Raw genomic sequence first — 18,043 nt, 5'->3', positions numbered from 1 at the left:
GCAACAATACACAAGACAAACGTTTCTTACTTTATTTTAACTTCTTAAAAGTATGCACAGTGTGGCTTTAATACCACTGACTGAGAAATTGGTCTAACATTGACAGTATGTGTATCAGGGACATTCCAACTGCCCAATTTATGAATCCAGCATAACTATGAAGAGATACTTATCCATCAGAAATAAATAAAAATGAACCCTCGATATCAGTAACTATGGTATAAACCAAAGCAACTGGACTTAAAATGACAATTACTATTTCAGAATCTTGTAATCTGGAAAAGGATTTGCCAAATTAAGTTTCATTAAAGCTCACCTAGAACACAATTCTTACATGGAGCACATCTTCAATATAATAGAACAGAATTAAGAGGTAAACAATGCGTTTAAACCATGGTCTTCCTCAGGCACTGCCACAATTTTGTTCAATGTGAGTCTTATATTTCACTTTGCTGTATTTTTGCATGTGAGCTTTAATTTTCCTCTCCACAGCCTTGGACATTAATCTGGAGGTAGACATTACTTTGGAAGGATACAGTATGTCTAAAATGCAACTTAAAATTGATCGCATACGAAAGGAAAGGGTGAAGAACCATTATGAAGCAATGCATTGCAGGAAGCAAAAACAAGTGAAATGTTTGCAGTACAATGTAAACAACATTCTGTCTACCATACATCTGCATAGGAACCCTGTTTACAGTAAAGTAAGACATTATGAACATCTTGTTCTAGGGTGATTGAGGTACAATACAATGAAGGACAGAATCCACACATCTACAGGATATGCTCCAACACACTTGAAGTGGTTAAACAACCACTTATGCACTATATATGAAAATAGCGTATCTACAAGCTCAACTTGTCACATTGGGTTGTGAGCTTGTAGATCAGCCATTTCCACTTTGTTTGGAAAGTTTCACCTGTAATGGCATGCCGAAAACAGGTTAAAAGTGGTTGATAGCCTACCAAAAAAAAAAAAGAGTGTAGAAGCACATGCTGTGCTGAAGTATGAACAGATCTTACAGATGAAAATGAGGAATAAATTAAAGATGAAACTGGATTCTATTGTTCTATTGCAAGGAATACACGTGAAAATCTGACATGGCACATCCCAATGCATCAGTTTTTAGATCTTGCCCTCTAGGTGCTGGCAAGATTTATCCAGCCTACGTAAAACGTTTGATATTTAAAGCTACAATCTGGGACTTATTTTAATGAATAAAATGTTAACCAATCTGTACGGTTATGTTAATACCATGTAACTAGCACATCTGCAATTGTTGGAAATGGTCTCCCTCTTCATTGAGAAACACCCACCCTGGTGTCTGGTAGGAAACCAAACTGGTTGGCAATATCAATAAGAAACGGCCGCCCCTGAAGTGCAGGATATTTTCAGGCTATTAGTTTTCAGTTATTTCCATTTATTACAAATAATAGGCATTCTAGCCTCTTTAATGCCAATCACATTCTTGTGGCATTTGCCAGTTCAGTCTTTACAAGCTGAAGTGCTGTTGTACTCTTATTTCCTTGTCCTGTTAACTGTCTGGGTGGCGCCTCCGGGTGGCTTCAGCACCTCCCCTCATGGTTCTGAGCTGCTTTCTCCATGCGCTTGTACCAGTATTTAACCTTGGTGTTCTGCATCATGTCATCAAACGCCTCTAAGCCCTCCATCACTCTCAGGACCCCATAGACTGCCTACAAATGGAGAGAAAATGTGATATACTGTTCATAAACTATTTCCACTTTTTAATAAAGATTATGTTTACTAATATGCTTGCAGTGCTGGTGGATGTTTCCACATGCGTCATTTAGTATGAAATCGGTGCCAAGATCACAAAACTAAAATAACATATACACTTCAGAAATGTATTTTTTAGGAATTCAATGTCTGGACTCCGGGCTTTACTCAAGCAACTCTTAAATGCTACCAGCCTAGAAATATACAGTAGATGAAAACAACAGCTAATTCCTGTCCTCACCAGGTCTGCTAGATTTGGCTTATCTCCACCCATGAACTTTCTCTTCTTGCCAATGGCTGCCACCCAGTCATTGACAGCCTTGTAGAGGTCCTGTCTCACATCATCCTGCAGGTTGTATCTGGACAATAAAAACAAAGCAAAAATGTGTTAAAACTAAACATAACCAAGCAAATGTTCCCCATCAGGCACTGAAAAGGGTTAGGGTAATAGTAAAGAGTGCATGAATCAGAGCAACAGTATCCTAAACAGAATTAACAAAACTGTGTGATCTGAGATCAATGTATGTCATTAAAGTGCTTTTTTTGTTTGTTACTCACCTACTTTTCAGCCTTTTGGCGATGATGAACATGGCTGCAGCGCCAACATATTTGGCAAAGAAACCCTCAGTACTGCTAAACTTGCCCTCACGGACAATGTAGTCAAAAGAGGCCAGGGATTCACCGGCGGTCCGATATACGTTGGGAGATATGAGGTGCACCAGCCAATCATCTGCCCACTGGCGCCATTTCATTTCCTCTCTTAAACAGGAAACGGGCAGAAAGGTGAGCGATACAGTGAGGCAGAACACCGAATATTGGTACAATTAACATTAGATTGTTCACTGTTCAAGTAGAGTTCACTGCCCAAATCTTCTTACTCATACTAAATCAAGCATGCCAATACACTGCAATAATAGCGACAATTGACCATATTCACCCTGTTGGAAAGGGGTATCCAACAGTAACGTAAGAACTAATTTGCCGCTGTGTGACTGGACAATAAACACAGAGCAGCTGTACAGGCTAGGTGAAGTCCACATACTTCTGAGACTCTTTATCTGGGTACGTCTGCGAAGTCTCTTCCAGGTCCAGCATCAACCAATACTTGTTACTGTACTCTGTCACTTCCTTCCCACTGTCATTAACAGCCTTCATCGCTGGGTAGCATTGAATAACTTCACTGACTGGTTTCTCCCTGAGAGAAATCGTAGCAGAAAAAAGATGATTACATTCTGTTCAGTGACCGATATTGGCATGACATTTTGCAATTTACAATAAAAACTTTAGAATAAATGATTAGGCTCGCTAGATCACAAGAGGACAATGTAATTTAAAAAGGATGCTGTGACCTACTTGCTGACTAAGAAGGTCTTCAAAGAGCTGATGATGACTGATGAGTCATTCAGTTGCTGGTAAATGGTAGAAAGAAAGTAGACGTCATCAGACAGTATAAGTATACAAAAAGTGTTTTAGTCAAAGCTGTATGTTGTACAATGTACAGCATGCTTGGGCTATATAAACTCCTGTGATTTACAACTGTTAAGATACAGAAATAAGTAGAATGGAAAGCACTTTTGGAGGTACGCTCTAAAAAGAGCCCACTCAATATGTGAATTTGTAGTTGATTGGATGTTGCATACATGACATGTATTTTTATTATTTACCAAGTTGCTGGTATAGTACCACCATGAGGCAGATTTGGGAAAATGTAATGTACCATATACATAAATAAATGTAGAAGCAGAGTGATAGTTGCAGGGACTGAATCTTGGAAGTGGGGCTTTACTACACTTTCATCTAGATGTGTGGTTCACTGTCATCCCTTATTTACCTGTTCACCATCAACCATTAAGATGGGCACTTTTCTGTAGGTCGACCACTTGATCTCCTTCCTCATCACAGGGTTCACCTCCACTATTTCATAGTCCAGTCCATGGTAATCCAAGAAGGCTCGCACTTTGCTACAGAATGGACAGGTCTTGTACTGATACAGAGTCAGCTTCAATCCACCAGCAGGAGCAGGAGCAGGAGCCGGAGCCTGAAATGATTGATAAGATAGACCTTTATTGGTCCAGCAAGGGAAATTCGCCAGAGGATGCATAGCCGTTAAGATACCGATACAGAGAGATGCTGAGTTCACTCTTCCAGCTACAAGAGATACAAAGTTACACAGCGATACAACATAATCTGTCGCTAATGAAGTGTTGATCCAACACGCTCGTTGACGTCAAACATGCATCCGACGATCGAGACGCATATAGGAAAATAGGGAACTTGTGAGTTAAAAAGAACACAGAACTGGATCACTGAAATATTTCGTTTCCCCCCAATTACAAGTAGGAATTGTGTCAAGAGAGACGGTGAGTGGAAATGTTTAAACAGCACTTGAAGCAGTAGCAGTTGAAGCCAGCTCAACTTGGATCATAGTTAGTTTTGTAGATTTTGCAGCAGCTACAAACGTGTTGCCACTTTGTATCTTCATGTAGCTGGCTTCCATTGAAAATGAATGGCAGCCTATACTAGCCTTTAGTGCTGTAGCTGCCAGTAGTGTGTGAACGAACACAGAGTACTATAAGATCCAGCAGGGTAAAACATCACAAAAAAACACAAAAAGAATAATGTCACTGAGTTAAGCGCATTTTTTGTTGTTAATTGCGTTACATTTGTACACTCTCATAGCGTTAACACTGTGGATTGTCCTGTGGGCACTTGACATATGACATTTGTTAAATAACCACAGTTAAGGGCAACTGGTCTTGTAGGACAACTGGTTTTGTAGGGCAGCGGTTCTAATCTGCACAGCTGTTTCGTAAGCAATATTTTTAAAGGCATCATCCACTTCAAATCAGATGCAATAATATTATTACTATTTACCTTGGCTTCCTCTTCGGCGAGGTGATGTTTAACAGAAAACTTAATTGTCTGATACAAGCCGAGCCCTCCACCCAGGAGAAATGCACAGCCGAGCACCCTGCCGCTTCCGCGCAGAGCCGGGTAGGCTGCACCGTTAAACAGCCTGGAGCGGAACGACGCTCCGCCGGCTCCGGTCCCGTAGGCCCTCCTGGACCCATGCAGAGAGAGTTGTTGAGGGACCAGGGGAGATGATATGTTACGAGGACGGCACGCCGGAGACTCTAGAACGTGCAAGCCGACCTTACCGAGAGCTCTGGCACAGGCGGCCGCCATCTTGGATTTGCTTTTTACATTAACTCCCACAGTGCTCCGCGTTGACTGAGGCTCCTCCACCACGGTGATGCGTTCAAGAGCAGCGTTGCTCCCGTGGCCTTGTTGCAACTTAAGTTCAAAATTGAATTTATTTTTATAAATGTGTGTGTGTTTGTTTTTTTTGCGATAATATAGCCTGTCAAGAAAATATGTTATTGATGTTGTTATTATTTATTAGCTAAATTCCATAATACAAGCCAGAAAATGTGTACTTTTACTGTCTTCTTGTGACTGACTGTCCTACTTTTAAAAAAATGGCATTTTCCCAAATTAACATTATACCATATCTTATTATAACACCCACCAGCATAGTGAAAACCCAATGATGACCAACCAGGCCAACGCAGAGCAAGCCACCCTGTACCTGAGGGGTTTGTATTTGAGGAATAGAGGATATGCGCATCCTTAAAGTGAATGGCACATCGAGTGGCAAATCGAGTGGCAAAGAAACATGCAAAATGAGTTTAACATTGTTTAATGTTGTTTAATGCAATCAGATATGACTTTTCTGTTTGGATGCATGGGCTGTCAAGGCCAGAAAGTATTTTTTTTGACACTCAGTAGGCATTCCTGCATAACTTCCGGGTTTGATGATGATGTCACACGCATATCAGGCCTCCTAGGCTACTAGATGTGAGGGCCGCGTAGTGGCCCTCAATGGCCCTCAATGCTACAAATTGCTACAAATTGCTACAAAAATAAAATCTGTCCAGCCAGTTATTTGATTGATTGATTGAATACATTATCTAGAAGTTTGCAGGGACAAAAAGCACATGAAAGTACAGTTTAAATACAAGGTCAACTAAATAGGATTAAAAAGCCCATGAAAGCCTATAATGGCTTGTTTCAAATTGGGTCATTATGTACTCAATTCATAGGTTCTTTACGGGCATAAGAAGTTGAATTGTTGAAGGATACATTTATTTAGGTCTGATGATGATGATCTTTGTAACATGCATCTTCAAATCCTACCAAAGTAACGTCCTTTTTTTTCCGGGAAAAGTTGACTAATTTAATATTGAGGTGCCCACGCGACACCGTCGTACTACCACACTATAAACCAGGGGTCTTCAACAGGGGGTCCACCAAAATTGTGTGTGATATAATTTTTGTTTTTACCTTAACCACTTGAACCCTAGCATCCCTTTTCTGAGGAGAACTTTAGCCAAAAAATAGCAGATGAGCTTGTAGATCTGCTATTTTTGGCAAAGTGATAGGCTAGAAGGAAAAAAGAGCAGGCCAAGTAAACAAAAAAAGTTTAATCTGAAACACAATTGTACACAATATAGAGGGAGTCCCTGCTTCATCTCTCTCTCAGCTAGGGGGTCCTTGGCCTGAAAACGTTGAAGACCCCTGCTATAAACCACTACGTGGGGTGCGTTCAAGAACGTCAGTTTTCCGTGCCGCTGTGTGTGTATCTGTGGACTGCAGCTCCTCGGTGTGGTCAGATCAGCCCTTTAAAACACATCCACGGGTCAGCAGCAGCAGCAGCAGCCAGCCAGCCCAGCCAACAGCATCCATTTAAAGCATCAATGTAGTGATCCAAATTTACAAACATCTCGATCGTCGACTATCTGGCATTATTGTCATCGTTAGTATTATGGGATGCTGTCGAATAACGGAATGGGATTCATTACATAAAAGACGCCGTCCGTGCGTGATATGCACACAGCCGTTCTGTTTTTATTTTCCACGCACGACTGGAGGAGGAGGAGAATACACGAAAAAAATGATGTAGGCAGAGGAAGACAAATAAAATTTAGATTATCGCTGGATTGTGCTGGCTAGCAGCTAGCATACAGCTCGCGGCGGGTTATTTTTTTTTAATATTCTCATTTACTGATCGGTTTTCAGAATAATTATAATAAAAAAAAACACCCAAATGATGATTTTTTACACGGATGCCACCAACAAGACATGGTGATCGAGTCATTGAGGGCATTTCCCTCAAGGATAAAAGCATAATAGAAACCGACCATCCTCAGTTGCCATGTTAGCTATATAAGCATCACATTTCTTTTTTTTTTCCTCCACTAAATCCGTTTAAAATGCTGATGCTGCCAGAAGAAGACAAGTGCATCTGATCTGAACGTGTATGGATACGGGCTCTTTACGAAGGTCATGATTCTGAGAGAATGATCATGCTGGAAAAACAGGTAGGGTTATATTTGTGTTTATTGATCATCATGTCCTTTGACTGTTGTTGATGCTTTGAACGTATAGCAGCACAGTGGGTTTCAACCCTTTTCATATCAAGGTCCATTATTTATTCGGCATTTGAGCCACGGACCACCATTTGAGATTTAGGCTCTCAGACCCCAAGACTTTGAATATTTTGTCATCGTTTGATAAGATTTTGTCCACAGTTCCATGTTGTGTTGATGTGGTACCATAGGAGAGATAACAGGCAAACGTTGATCAAAATAACAATTCTTCTACATTCTCTAATTGTAAACGGGTCCATTTGGTTTCATTTTACACTCTGAAGAGTTAAAGATCTATAAGGTTTCATTTGCTCTCCATCATTTAGCCGGGCACCACCTGGAACCCCCTCAAGGACCACTGGTGGTCCCCGGACTACTGGTTGAGAACCACTGGTATAGAATATCGGGAATGGCTACATATGGTGCGCACCTGAGCTGGATGATGTGTCTTTGTAATTAAACATATATTACACATTTAATCAAAATACCTACAACAACCCCCTCCCCTGCCTGAAATCAATATATCTGTAATTACAGTAAGAATGGCATCTCTGTTTATGTTTGTATAATGCTGTTACTGTAGGTGATTAAAGGACGACTTCACCCATAAACGTTTATATCTTCATATAATTGGTCCTCACTATAAAATGGTACCATTTTTTTCTACTTGGTCTGTGTCTCATAGGAGGGCTGTGGACACTTCAGAAACCTGCCTACCAGTGACATCATCGTTAGGCAGATCTTTTTTTTTCAAACAAGATTTTGTATTTAGATTTTTATTTATGCAAGAACAATGTCTTCCATTATAGCATGCTAACTTTCCTGGAATAGAAAGCCTGCAGTTTCTATTAGCTTGGATTCCCCATCGATGATGTCACTGGTAGGCGGGTTTCTGAACTGTCCACAGCCCTCCTATGAGACACAGACCCAGTAGGAACAAAATGGTACCATTTTATCATGAACATTAGTGATGACCAATTACATGAAGATAGGTTTAAAATGGGTGAAGTCATCGTCCTTTAATGCATTCCATTAAAATTGTAATGCATGAAGACACAGCAACCCATTCCAAGCACCAAACTTGCTTCCAGGTCTGTGTGTGGCCTACATGTGTTAAATTCAATTCAATTCAATTCAATTCAATTCAATTCAATTCAATTCAATTCAATTCTTGGTATTGGGACACATTTAACTTTTTATATTACATTGCCATGGCAAAAAAATATATACAAATTATGTAAGCATAATTTTTACAGACAGACAGACACACACACACACACACACACACACACACACACACACACACACACACACACACACACACACACACACACACACACACACACACACACACACACTACTCAATCTATCTATCCCCCTGTCTTTCTCGCTCTCATACGTACACATATACACATACACACACGCAAATGTGTCCCTGTGTTTGTTTTTCTTTTCTTTTTTTTTCTCAGCAAAGGCCTCATTGAGATGCATTAACAATAGCCACTGTGATGCTCTTGGCCCTGAAGTGGAACTCTCTAGGAAATGCTCTTTCGTCAGTGCCCCGCCGTAGCCTGTGTCCAAGAGTGTGTCCCATTGTTTCGCTTCAGCATCATCTAGATCAGCAATTCTCTTTTTAATTTCAAGGACCCCCAGTTTGATATACATAGCACACAGAACCCAATTTGATATGATCCATTACCTCTGGGACCCCAATCTACCATGTCAAATCCTCAGTGTAAAGTGTTCAAATGGAACCAAATTCATTCCATTTGTCGAGAACCAGTGATCTAGATGACTATAAAAACGTAGCCAAGAACTTCTCAGACTGGCGTTTCAAAGCTGTTACGAAGTTCTCTCAAAGAACGTGGCGTTTAAACATCTTATAATTGGGAATTGACTGAGGCAATATCTGGTGATACAAATGGGCAGGGTGAGGTTTAAGAGGATCTTGTTCTGTTGATCCATTTTGAACACAGGCCATAGGGTTTAACTTTAAGGCATATCATATTATTTGCCGGTCTTTATTGGGCTACCTAACATGATACATCAGGGCAAGAAAATGTGTTTTTCATCCACCATGCTCAGTCACCACATTCACCAGTTTCTTCACCATTATTTAACCAAATAAGGCTTTTAGACCTTAAATATTTTTTTTTACATACCTTTTAGCAAATGGAACCCCATTTCCGATTAATATAGGCATGTGACTGGTGTCAAGTGTTAATTTCACATACTACACCACATACTACACCTCATAAAAGCCTTGACACTTCAATAAAACACTACCAATAAAAACGTGTTTCATTTAGGCTAATGTATATAATATTACTATCTGTCGTCATAAGTATTTTGTTTGCCTTTTATTATCGTCATTATTCTGCTGTATGTTGCAGTGTCCAGATAGAGCTGTAAGCTTACAACAAGGCTTTCCTTTTTCCAAAGAGCATTAATAGCACTCTGTTCTTGAAGCCTGACTTCACTCCTAGCACATCTGACATCTTTCTCTGATGGAATGTGACAACAATCAGAGATTTTCTTTGTCCACAGGGAGATTATTTTTTTCTTCCACCAGGAGCATTAGTTTTGTTTGTGCAGAAAGAAGGTTGTCCTTGTCCTTTTTATCTCTCAAAAATAATGTATGTAATTGAAATACACATATTTAGTATTTTCAAAATATAGAAAATACACTTTTTAGACATCTCCATCTCTAATGAATGGCAAGATGACTGATGACATGTACAGTAGCGCTACATTAAAAATATTATTACATAATTCATGTTCTTATTATACATTTTTAAGAACATAATTCTGATTATCTTAGATGGGGCCACTAAGACATGATTTTGACCTGTCCGCTTATAATTATATTATATACTATATTTAATAACTTTTGTTTTGCAGTTTTCAAATATGTTTTGACACAGAATCAAATGTTTTATGGTCATGATTCACCAGGACTCTGGATGGCCAATTGGTTCCAGGCTTAAAATAATGAATATCAATATTTCTATGGCAATATCTATGGGAAAAATGAATGGGCTTTCTATCTGTGGAACCACAAAATGGCCACCACTGCGAAATGTTCTATTTGGCACTGTCAGTGTGCACAAGAAATTTGGAGCTCATTGGTCCAGTGATTTGCGAGAGTATCTCCAGACACACCTGTAGCCATAAAAAAAAGTAAAATTGACTTAAACGCTACTTTATGACCTAACGAGTCAAAACTCGACATCCTGAACTTACTCACAGCCTTGCTGATAGCAGGGAATACTAATTATAGACTTCGACTTGGTGTCATGTGTTGTAGATTAACTGCGGTTGTCTGGTTTGGTCTTCTGTAGTTATGTGTACCTGCACCACCCTGTCCTGCCTTTGTCTTAGGCCACAGGAGGCTGAACTGTTGGTTATACACAGTCTAGCTTCCTGCCCTGTGTAAGTGGAGGACTGCTCCTCAAATCCTTTATTTATACTTTGCCGCCCAACTGTGTTGCACTGTGAAAATAAAACAGAAACTCTGTTATTTGTGCCGAGCCGTACGATGAAGTGTAATTTTGCTAGGGATTCTGCCTTGTGAGGAGATGGCTTTCCCTTAACAGTTTCCATGACAACTGCATTCTACAGTATTCAGCCGTGGGACAGCCTCTGCATGTGAAAGCAGTTCACACTGTCTCTGCCCCCCTCTCTCTCTCTCTCTCTCTCTTCTCTCCTTCTCCAGCCTTACATTCTTTTCACCGTCTGTTTGTGAACCCACTGACACTCTGTCTTCACTTTGCACTGTACTTTAAATCTTAACGTCAGTGGTCATTTGCATTTGTATTGGGATGCATAGAATTCTGTCCTTTTCTGCTCCGTTTTAAATCTTCTCTTGTACTGTGTAGTTTTAGCCTGCAGGCTACGTCGTGGAGGCAAGAGCCATTCTGATGTGTGGGCCTCACTTTGTGTGTGGAGTTGTAAATGCCAGTGTGAAGAAGTATATTGTAAATGTGGAAACCTGTTTGGCGTGAATGAGCACAGTGCTGTCTGAAGTCTTTGCTACTAGTGCTACACAACAACATATATGTTTCTTCAAAGCTGGGCCATTGCATTGTTTAATTGCTTCACAAGTCAGTTATCATCCAGTCTATCATATCCTGTTCAGACTTCAGAGCAAACTTTCAATCTGTACAACAAGAACAAAACAAAACAAAACTAACATAATACATCTTGAGCCATTGTGTCCATCTCAGCTTTGGTAAAAGCTAAATATTTTTGAATGTTTCCAGCCATAGATTCCAGATAGAATGCCAGTGTCCTTAACCACATTAACCCTGGTGTCCCTATATTGCCAAAATCTTCCGAGAAATTCCAAACATTGGGGTGCCGATGGCTGATTGGTTAAGGCACATACCACACATAGGCTCTAATGCAGCCTAACAATGAGTCGTGGGTTTGAATCCCAGGCCATGACACAACCTTTGCTGAGTGTCACTCCCTGACCTGTCTCTCTCTCCCTGTTTCTTGTCAGTCTCCACTGTACTATCAAAATAAAGGCAGAAAAGTCCCAAAAATATATTTAAAAAAAGAATACATTGTAATTGTTAGTTTTATTTCCACAAATGGCAAAAATAGCAAATCTACAAGCTCACAGGCACAGTGTCGCATCGCAACACATTGTGTTGTATACTGTCTTGTATTTCATACAGGCTTAAGTTGTTGAAGCAGGGAAGTCATTTTCCTTTGTGGTGATTTTGTAAGGTATTATATATTAAACAATGGTAAGCAAAAATAAAGGTGGGAAAAAAGTGAGGACATGGGTATATCCCTGAAGAAACATTAATCTTGCTTCATGTTTAATAGGTTTACACAGCAGATTTGCAGAAGCAGCTCATTCCTTGAATCCTGCCCAGGTTTTTTTTTTTTTTTTACAGTATATCGATGCTGCAGCATAATAAGCCAGGAGAAAATCAGAGGGGGGATCAGCATCACCTCACAGTATACCTGCTACATCTGGAGCTTGTAATGTCTCTCAGCCCCTCCTTTCTTCATTGCAGGCAGCTTCAAGCAGTGTTGTGATGATGTGGTAGAAGAGTGTGAATGATTTAGTGAGCGTTACGAAGCCTCTGGGCCGAGCGAGACGCAAGAACACGACGGTCAGGCGCGCAGCTGAATCTTGCCGAGAGGTTAGGCAATACCTACATACATCTGCAGGATGGAATAGAAGAGGACAGAGCAGCTGCTGTTAGCACAGACATAGACATTCCCTTGTGAGGGACACAAGTGTTGGGGTGTGCTGGAGGGTAGTGTGAGAGAGAGGGGGGGAGGGAGAGGGGGGAGGGAGGGAGGGAGGGGAGGGGAGGGGGAAGAAGGAAACAAGGGGAGCGGGGATGGTGGTGGTGGTGGTGGTGGATGTTCTTTTTTCTCAGAGACGGATTCCTCCCAGTCCTCAGTAGAGCCAGAGACAGAGGCAGAGTGAGTCGCAAAGGTAGCAGCAGGCAGGCAGCCTGGGAGTTTTTTTATTTCTTTTTTCCTTTTTATTCTTTACGTATGTTTGAAGCAAGAAGGAGGACAGCAATCTGTTGCTGTGTGAGGATTCCCCCCAACTCCCCCATCCAAGTCCTCTGAGTCTGCTTGCTGGATCTGTGATCTGTTATGCAGCATGGATACTAAGTCCCTCTTCAGTCTGCACAAAGCCTTGGCTCAGCCTGTCAAGATGTGCATGTTTGATTTCCCTGTCACCATCCTGGACGATCTGGTGAGCAAGTGTCTCCTGTTAAATTTGTATACATTACCAGCCTCAGCAGAGCTTTTGTGATGTGGCTCTGTGTGTATGCGTGTGTGTTTGTTTATACTTGTGTCCCATGTATGTATATGTAGGGTGTATTTGTGTCGATGCCTATAAAGGCAAATGTGTTTGTGGTGGTCTGCATAGGTGTGCATACATCACACATGCACCTTACAGTGTCAAGAGTGTGCATGAGTGCTTCTAGATGTTAAACAGGGCAGGGGTGAGAGCAAAGATGAGGTGTTTTTATGTTGTAGTGTACCACCAGTTTCAGTTCAGCTCCTCTGTGCCAGTCTGGCACACATCCAGGCGGTCCTAGGCAACCCATTCTCCCAGCGGAGGAGGCTATGCCCTTTGATATTTTGACGTGTTTAGTCATGCCTGAAATCTCATGGAGTCCATTGAATATGTCCCTGTGTTGTTCTTGTGTTTGTTTGATTGAAAAATCTACAAATGTATATGGCTAGCGTTGGTTTCAGTTATTTTGTTGTTGTATCGTGAATCATCATGATTATTAGGCACCATGAGAATAACATTTTGTTTTGACGTTTATGCATCTTGGATCAGCAAGACTATTTTCAGCAGGTACTCATTTTCAGATAATTTTTAATTTTTTAATAATGTCGACATGCCAGTAGGTCTCTTATATGATTGATTATTGTGGAAACCAAAGTCACTGTAGGTCTCTTTCTTATATGATTGTTTATTATTGAAACCGAAGTCACACTATAGATACAATTACACAAATGATTATGCAGGCATAGATTTCAGTATAGTAGTTACTGTAGGAATATATATCGATATCATTGTATGAGACTAGATATCACCTGGGAGTGGGACTTTGGTTATTTTCTCCGCAAGGCCAAATGCCTGGCCGAGACTATGTTTTGTACCCCGTCCGTCCGTCCGTCCGTCTGTCCGTCCGTGTGTGTTTCCGTCCGTGTGTCCGTCTGTGAACAGCTAATCTCCGGCACCGTTGGCATGATGGCAGCGAAACTGTGCACACACACTCCCTGGATGCCAGAGCAGAGCCTCTGCCCCAAATCTTATATCATTTTATAAGTTATAGCGCCACCAGTAGGCAGACTTTTACTTAACATACTTTTTGACAGTTACTCCTACAGATTTTGGCCAAACATCACGCAAATCGGTACACAGTATTTCTATAGTCATTAAACGAAACTGGTCTTTCAGATTTTTCATATTCCATCCTGATTGGCTAAGATTGGCTTCCAAAGTTTGCAGGAGTCCGTTTTGAACAAAATGCCTCAAATCATGGACACAGCGTGCAATTTCCATGAAAATTTGCACGCATATTCCCACTTAACCGAGGAAGAAATACCACTTGAAAATGTTCAAATCAGCCTCATGGAGGCGCTATAACAGGCCGATTCGCGTTTTTACCTGTAAATGCACCGATCTGCGTAAAATTTTGTATGCGCATTCCCTAGAGGCCAAGGAAAAACCTTTCCCCTGCATTTTTCACATCTGCCTTTTATAGCGCCACCAGGAGGCAGACTTATGTAAAACTATTTTTGGATATTACTCCTACAAATTTTGTCCAAACATCACGCAAATCGGTACACGTTATATCTATAGTCAAGTGATCAAGACGGATCCGTCCGATCTTTCATATTCCATCTGATTGGTGAATTCCGAACATTGCTGGCCGAAAATAACCTACCTCACCTGGCGGAAACCTGTGCTCCGAAGAGCACCTTTTCTAGTTTTAATACTGTGATATACAGTTTTGTGCTTTAGCAGCTAAAGGCTGCATCACACAGACGTTATATTTTAGCTGAGTGCAAAAGCAAAGAATGCCTCTGTGAAATGTCCTGTTTTTTTTCCTGATGTCAACCAATTCTGACATGATAGACGAAAACAGTCCACTCAATCAAATCAAATGGAAGCTTTAACAGCCATCCATGGAAACTCAGACTTGGCTCACCATTGTCGGCACTTATCTTGGCATGTGTGCTGCCGTCTTCGGACGGCTTCCCTTCCCTGTAGAATCTAAAACCTCTGGTGAAGATCAGCCAGCACTTGTTCTGGTCCTGGGTGCAGCAGACTGTAGTTACCTGTTTGACGTGTTGACCTGTTTGGTCAACACGTCCACATTACTAATGATCTTTTTATTAAAATATTTATAATTAAATGTCTAATGTAAGCACAAATATTCATCCACAAAATGTTGTCACATTGTCAATATCAAGGTGTTACGGTAATAAATACTGACATATTTGACTTTGTCAGTATCGCCCAGAACTACTTAGCTGTAGTTGTTGTTGCAAATTTGGTTATGGAAATGTGAATCTCTTGAGTTCTGCTATGAGGAGAAAGCCTCTGACAATCTATGTTGACTGCTGAATCTCTTGCCACTTAACTGCCGTTCTATCTACCCCTTTACCGCTTCTCTTCCTGCCCCTGTTGCCCCTGTTGGTTGTTGTATTTATGTTTGCCTGCATTGTTGTTATGGTCAACCAAAGGGATTCTACTTGTTTCCTGTTGAATTTGATTGTCTTAAATACTCTACAGCCCTATTGTGCCATATAGGCCTAGTTCATTCTACACTGTGCTATCAACAGTACATCTAGGCCTATGTGCTTATAACGATTAAGCCCCTGTAGGTTATTGTATTCCATGTAGAATTCATTGTCATTACTCATCAAAAACATTTTGTCTGTTTCCTGTTATTTTTGCATCTATTTCTGACACGTTATATTCCACTCTGTGCTATTTTAGGTTCTTTATCTCCTAAACACATACAGCAGGCTTCTTTTATCATCAGCCAAAGCCATCCTTTTTCCTGTTAGCATTTTGCTCACATTGTACCCTATGCTATGGCCTACTCCTTCTCTATAAGACCTTCGTGACACTCAACCCTCGTAGTTTTATTACATGTATGTCATCCAAATAGTGTTGATGTACGTCACAACTGTGGTATTGAATGTGAATGTACCCTGGTTTTGCCAGTTATGTATAGCCTAGTTATTACTCTGCTGATATCTTGCTCCAGGGGTAACTTTCTTTCTCAGACAAAGTGGGTTTCTAAACTGACAGGCTGCGCTTTCTTCCTTCTGTGGACAGATTGGCTGCTTCTGGGAGCCATTGTTAAATTGCCTCCGAGAGCCCTTGCTTTCCAAATGATTTGGCAGTTGGCTGCAGTCGGTATGAGAAAGCGCTTTTAAATGCCAAGAGCTCGGAGGAGCAAAGAGGAGTTGGACCTGAATGGATCTGCATCTGAAATAATGGAAGTGAATAAATCCATGGCGCTCCTAAGAGCAGGCCTTTATTTTGTCTTTTTAGTAGTCAGGAGGGTTTGAACTCTCTGGGGTGCCTGTGAATGGATAAGTCTTCTTTCAGAGATGTGTCTCTGTCTGTGGGATCGTGTTCTTTCCTCTCTCACTGCTCCAGTGGACCGAGCTGGATAACGCCACAGTGCTTGATACATTCCCCTTATTCTTTGGTGTGTGTTTGAGTGTGATAGAAGTGTGCAGGCCACATTATTCCACCTGAAGACCAAAGTACGCTCGCCGTGCCCCGTAACCATAGCAAGGCCTGTACAAGGCCAGTGCATAATAGGAGGGGGTTCGGAGGGTAGGGGGGGGGTGGGGGGTGGGGGGGGGGGGGTTGAACTTGTTCCAGTATTCTCTTGTCTTGAAAGAAAAATATGTTTTCCATAATAAGATGGAATTTTTGCATTTTACCCATTTTTCTCCCCAATTTAGTCGTTATGCCAATTAGTTCCTCCCCACGCACATTTGGGTGTTGTCACTGCTGTTGCTATCCTATTGAGCCCCCACCGGAAGGACATAGAGCCTTCGTCCTACTCCTCCAGCCTCACACTCCCTGCTGACAAGTGCCGCCCAAGCCCGTAGGAGTACTACGTGCAGTATAAAACAAATAACACCCTCCATGCCCAGCTTCCCTCCCCCGAACACGGGCCAATTGTGTTAGTATTGACGCTCGACAAAGCCGAATGCAAACGGGGATTTAAACCCTCAGCTTTCGCGGTGGTGGGTACATACTTTACCACTGCGTCACCTGAACGCCGCCAATCTTTCTTATCTTACCAACATGTTATTCCTAGATAAAAAAAAACGGAACAAAAAAAAGTTCTAAATACAGCTTCTACCTAGCCTGGCGTAGCTAGACTATATCACTTTTTTTGCACTCGCAGATTCGTCTGGTCCCAGGCTAGCTTCTACCTATTGTCTCTCTGTTCTTATTTATTTATTAAACACTTCTGTTTCACTTGATCAATTATTCTCTTGTCTTGAAAGTAAAATATATTTTCCATGATAAGATAAGCTTGCATAGCTTATCGTTCTTATCTTAACAACATGTTCTTCCTAGGTAAAAAACAACAACAAACAAACCAAAAAAGATTCTACCTATTGTCTCAGATCTTATTTATTTAACACTTTCGTTTCACTTGTAATTATGCTTTGCCTCAATTGCCTGTGGGGTTACTGGGCTATTTTCTCTCGTCTCTTGTCTCTTGTCAGATCATTGGGACTCTGAACCTTGTACTTCTTACTGATGGTTGTTTGTAACGTCGGTGTTATTTGAAAGTGGTTCTAGTAGAGCCACCACTATTCACCATCATTTACCGGATGGATGGCATTACTTTCTCACAGGGAATTTTCTTCCGCTGGATCTGGAATCCCCTTGAGACTTCAAAGCCAAACGGTTTCATTTTCTGTTTACACTTAGTACCTGACAGTGTTGCTGTGTCGGGTGAGAACTATTGTTTCAGACATGGACGGACCTATGGACGTACCTACAGTGGAAGAAGCTGGATGTTTTTTGTTTGTTTTGTTTTTTCAGCAAAAGTTAATGTTTTCTAGTGTTGTTCCCATAGCATGTTGACACAGCTTGTTAAGTAAACATCTATCACGAGAAGGTTTTTGAGGGGTTCATCCAATCTGTAATGAGGGGAGGCGCTGTCACTAGTTCCGGCTCCCAGGACAGACTGTTCTGATCCCAAGTGTCCTGTCCCAGTTCTAAGCGAAGCAGTAATGGGGTCCATGAGGGCCCGGTGGACCTGTGGACTGCTGGGGAGACCGGGCCACTACTGGGATAGTGAGTCTGTTTACCGGGCTGTGCTGGTGA

The 18,043-nt window shown here is 41.3% G+C and overlaps 2 protein-coding genes across 6 annotated transcripts in view; one reads left to right on the top strand and one right to left on the bottom strand.

The window, feature by feature from the left end:
- Positions 1-61: 61 nt before the first annotated feature.
- On the bottom strand, positions 62-4,936 carry ptgesl (prostaglandin E synthase 2-like). 2 transcript variants are annotated; one of them, XM_084055015.1, is made up of 7 exons: positions 4,613-4,936; positions 3,570-3,758; positions 3,092-3,147; positions 2,781-2,933; positions 2,297-2,497; positions 1,980-2,097; positions 62-1,695 (listed from the first exon to the last, which is right to left on the bottom strand). In XM_084055015.1, exons 1-7 carry the CDS (start codon positions 4,922-4,924, stop codon positions 1,567-1,569), a joined length of 1,158 nt encoding a protein of 385 aa, XP_083911141.1. In that variant the 5' UTR covers positions 4,925-4,936; the 3' UTR covers positions 62-1,566. The 2 variants fall into 2 exon arrangements, with proteins under 2 accessions (XP_083911141.1, XP_083911140.1); XM_084055014.1 differs by having other exon boundaries at positions 64-1,695; positions 3,570-3,776.
- A 1,551-nt stretch (positions 4,937-6,487) lies between these two features.
- Positions 6,488-18,043, top strand: part of LOC311044479 (ral guanine nucleotide dissociation stimulator-like) — a 48,249-nt gene continuing 36,693 nt past the window's right edge. For 2 of the 4 annotated variants that reach the window (XM_084056101.1, XM_084056097.1), the window contains exon 1: positions 12,611-12,898. In XM_084056101.1, coding sequence (XP_083912227.1) covers positions 12,803-12,898 — 96 coding nt within the window. In that variant the 5' untranslated portion in view covers positions 12,611-12,802. Of the gene's footprint in view, positions 7,120-12,610; positions 12,899-17,683 lie in introns of those variants that run through there. The other 2 variants (XM_084056099.1, XM_084056095.1) reach the window with 2 other exon arrangements.

Source organism: Gymnoscopelus microlampas (genome assembly GCF_963454915.1).
Source record: "Gymnoscopelus microlampas genome assembly, chromosome: 4".
Classification (NCBI taxonomy): domain Eukaryota; kingdom Metazoa; phylum Chordata; class Actinopteri; order Myctophiformes; family Myctophidae; genus Gymnoscopelus; species Gymnoscopelus microlampas.
This window is presented reverse-complemented; position numbering and strand designations above follow the sequence as displayed.

Bases quoted from the DNA above. Each gene is read 5' to 3' on its own strand.
- ptgesl (XM_084055014.1), bottom strand. From the start codon at position 4,924: ATGGCGGCCGCCTGTGCCAGAGCTCTCGGTAAGGTCGGCTTGCACGTT. The intron at 2,498-2,780 runs GTATGTGGACTT...TTCCTGTTTAAG, and splicing joins CCAGATAAAGAGTCTCAGAA to AGAGGAAATGAAATGGCGCC. The intron at 2,098-2,296 runs GTGAGTAACAAA...TTTATTGTCCAG, and splicing joins GCCAAAAGGCTGAAAAGTAG to ATACAACCTGCAGGATGATG.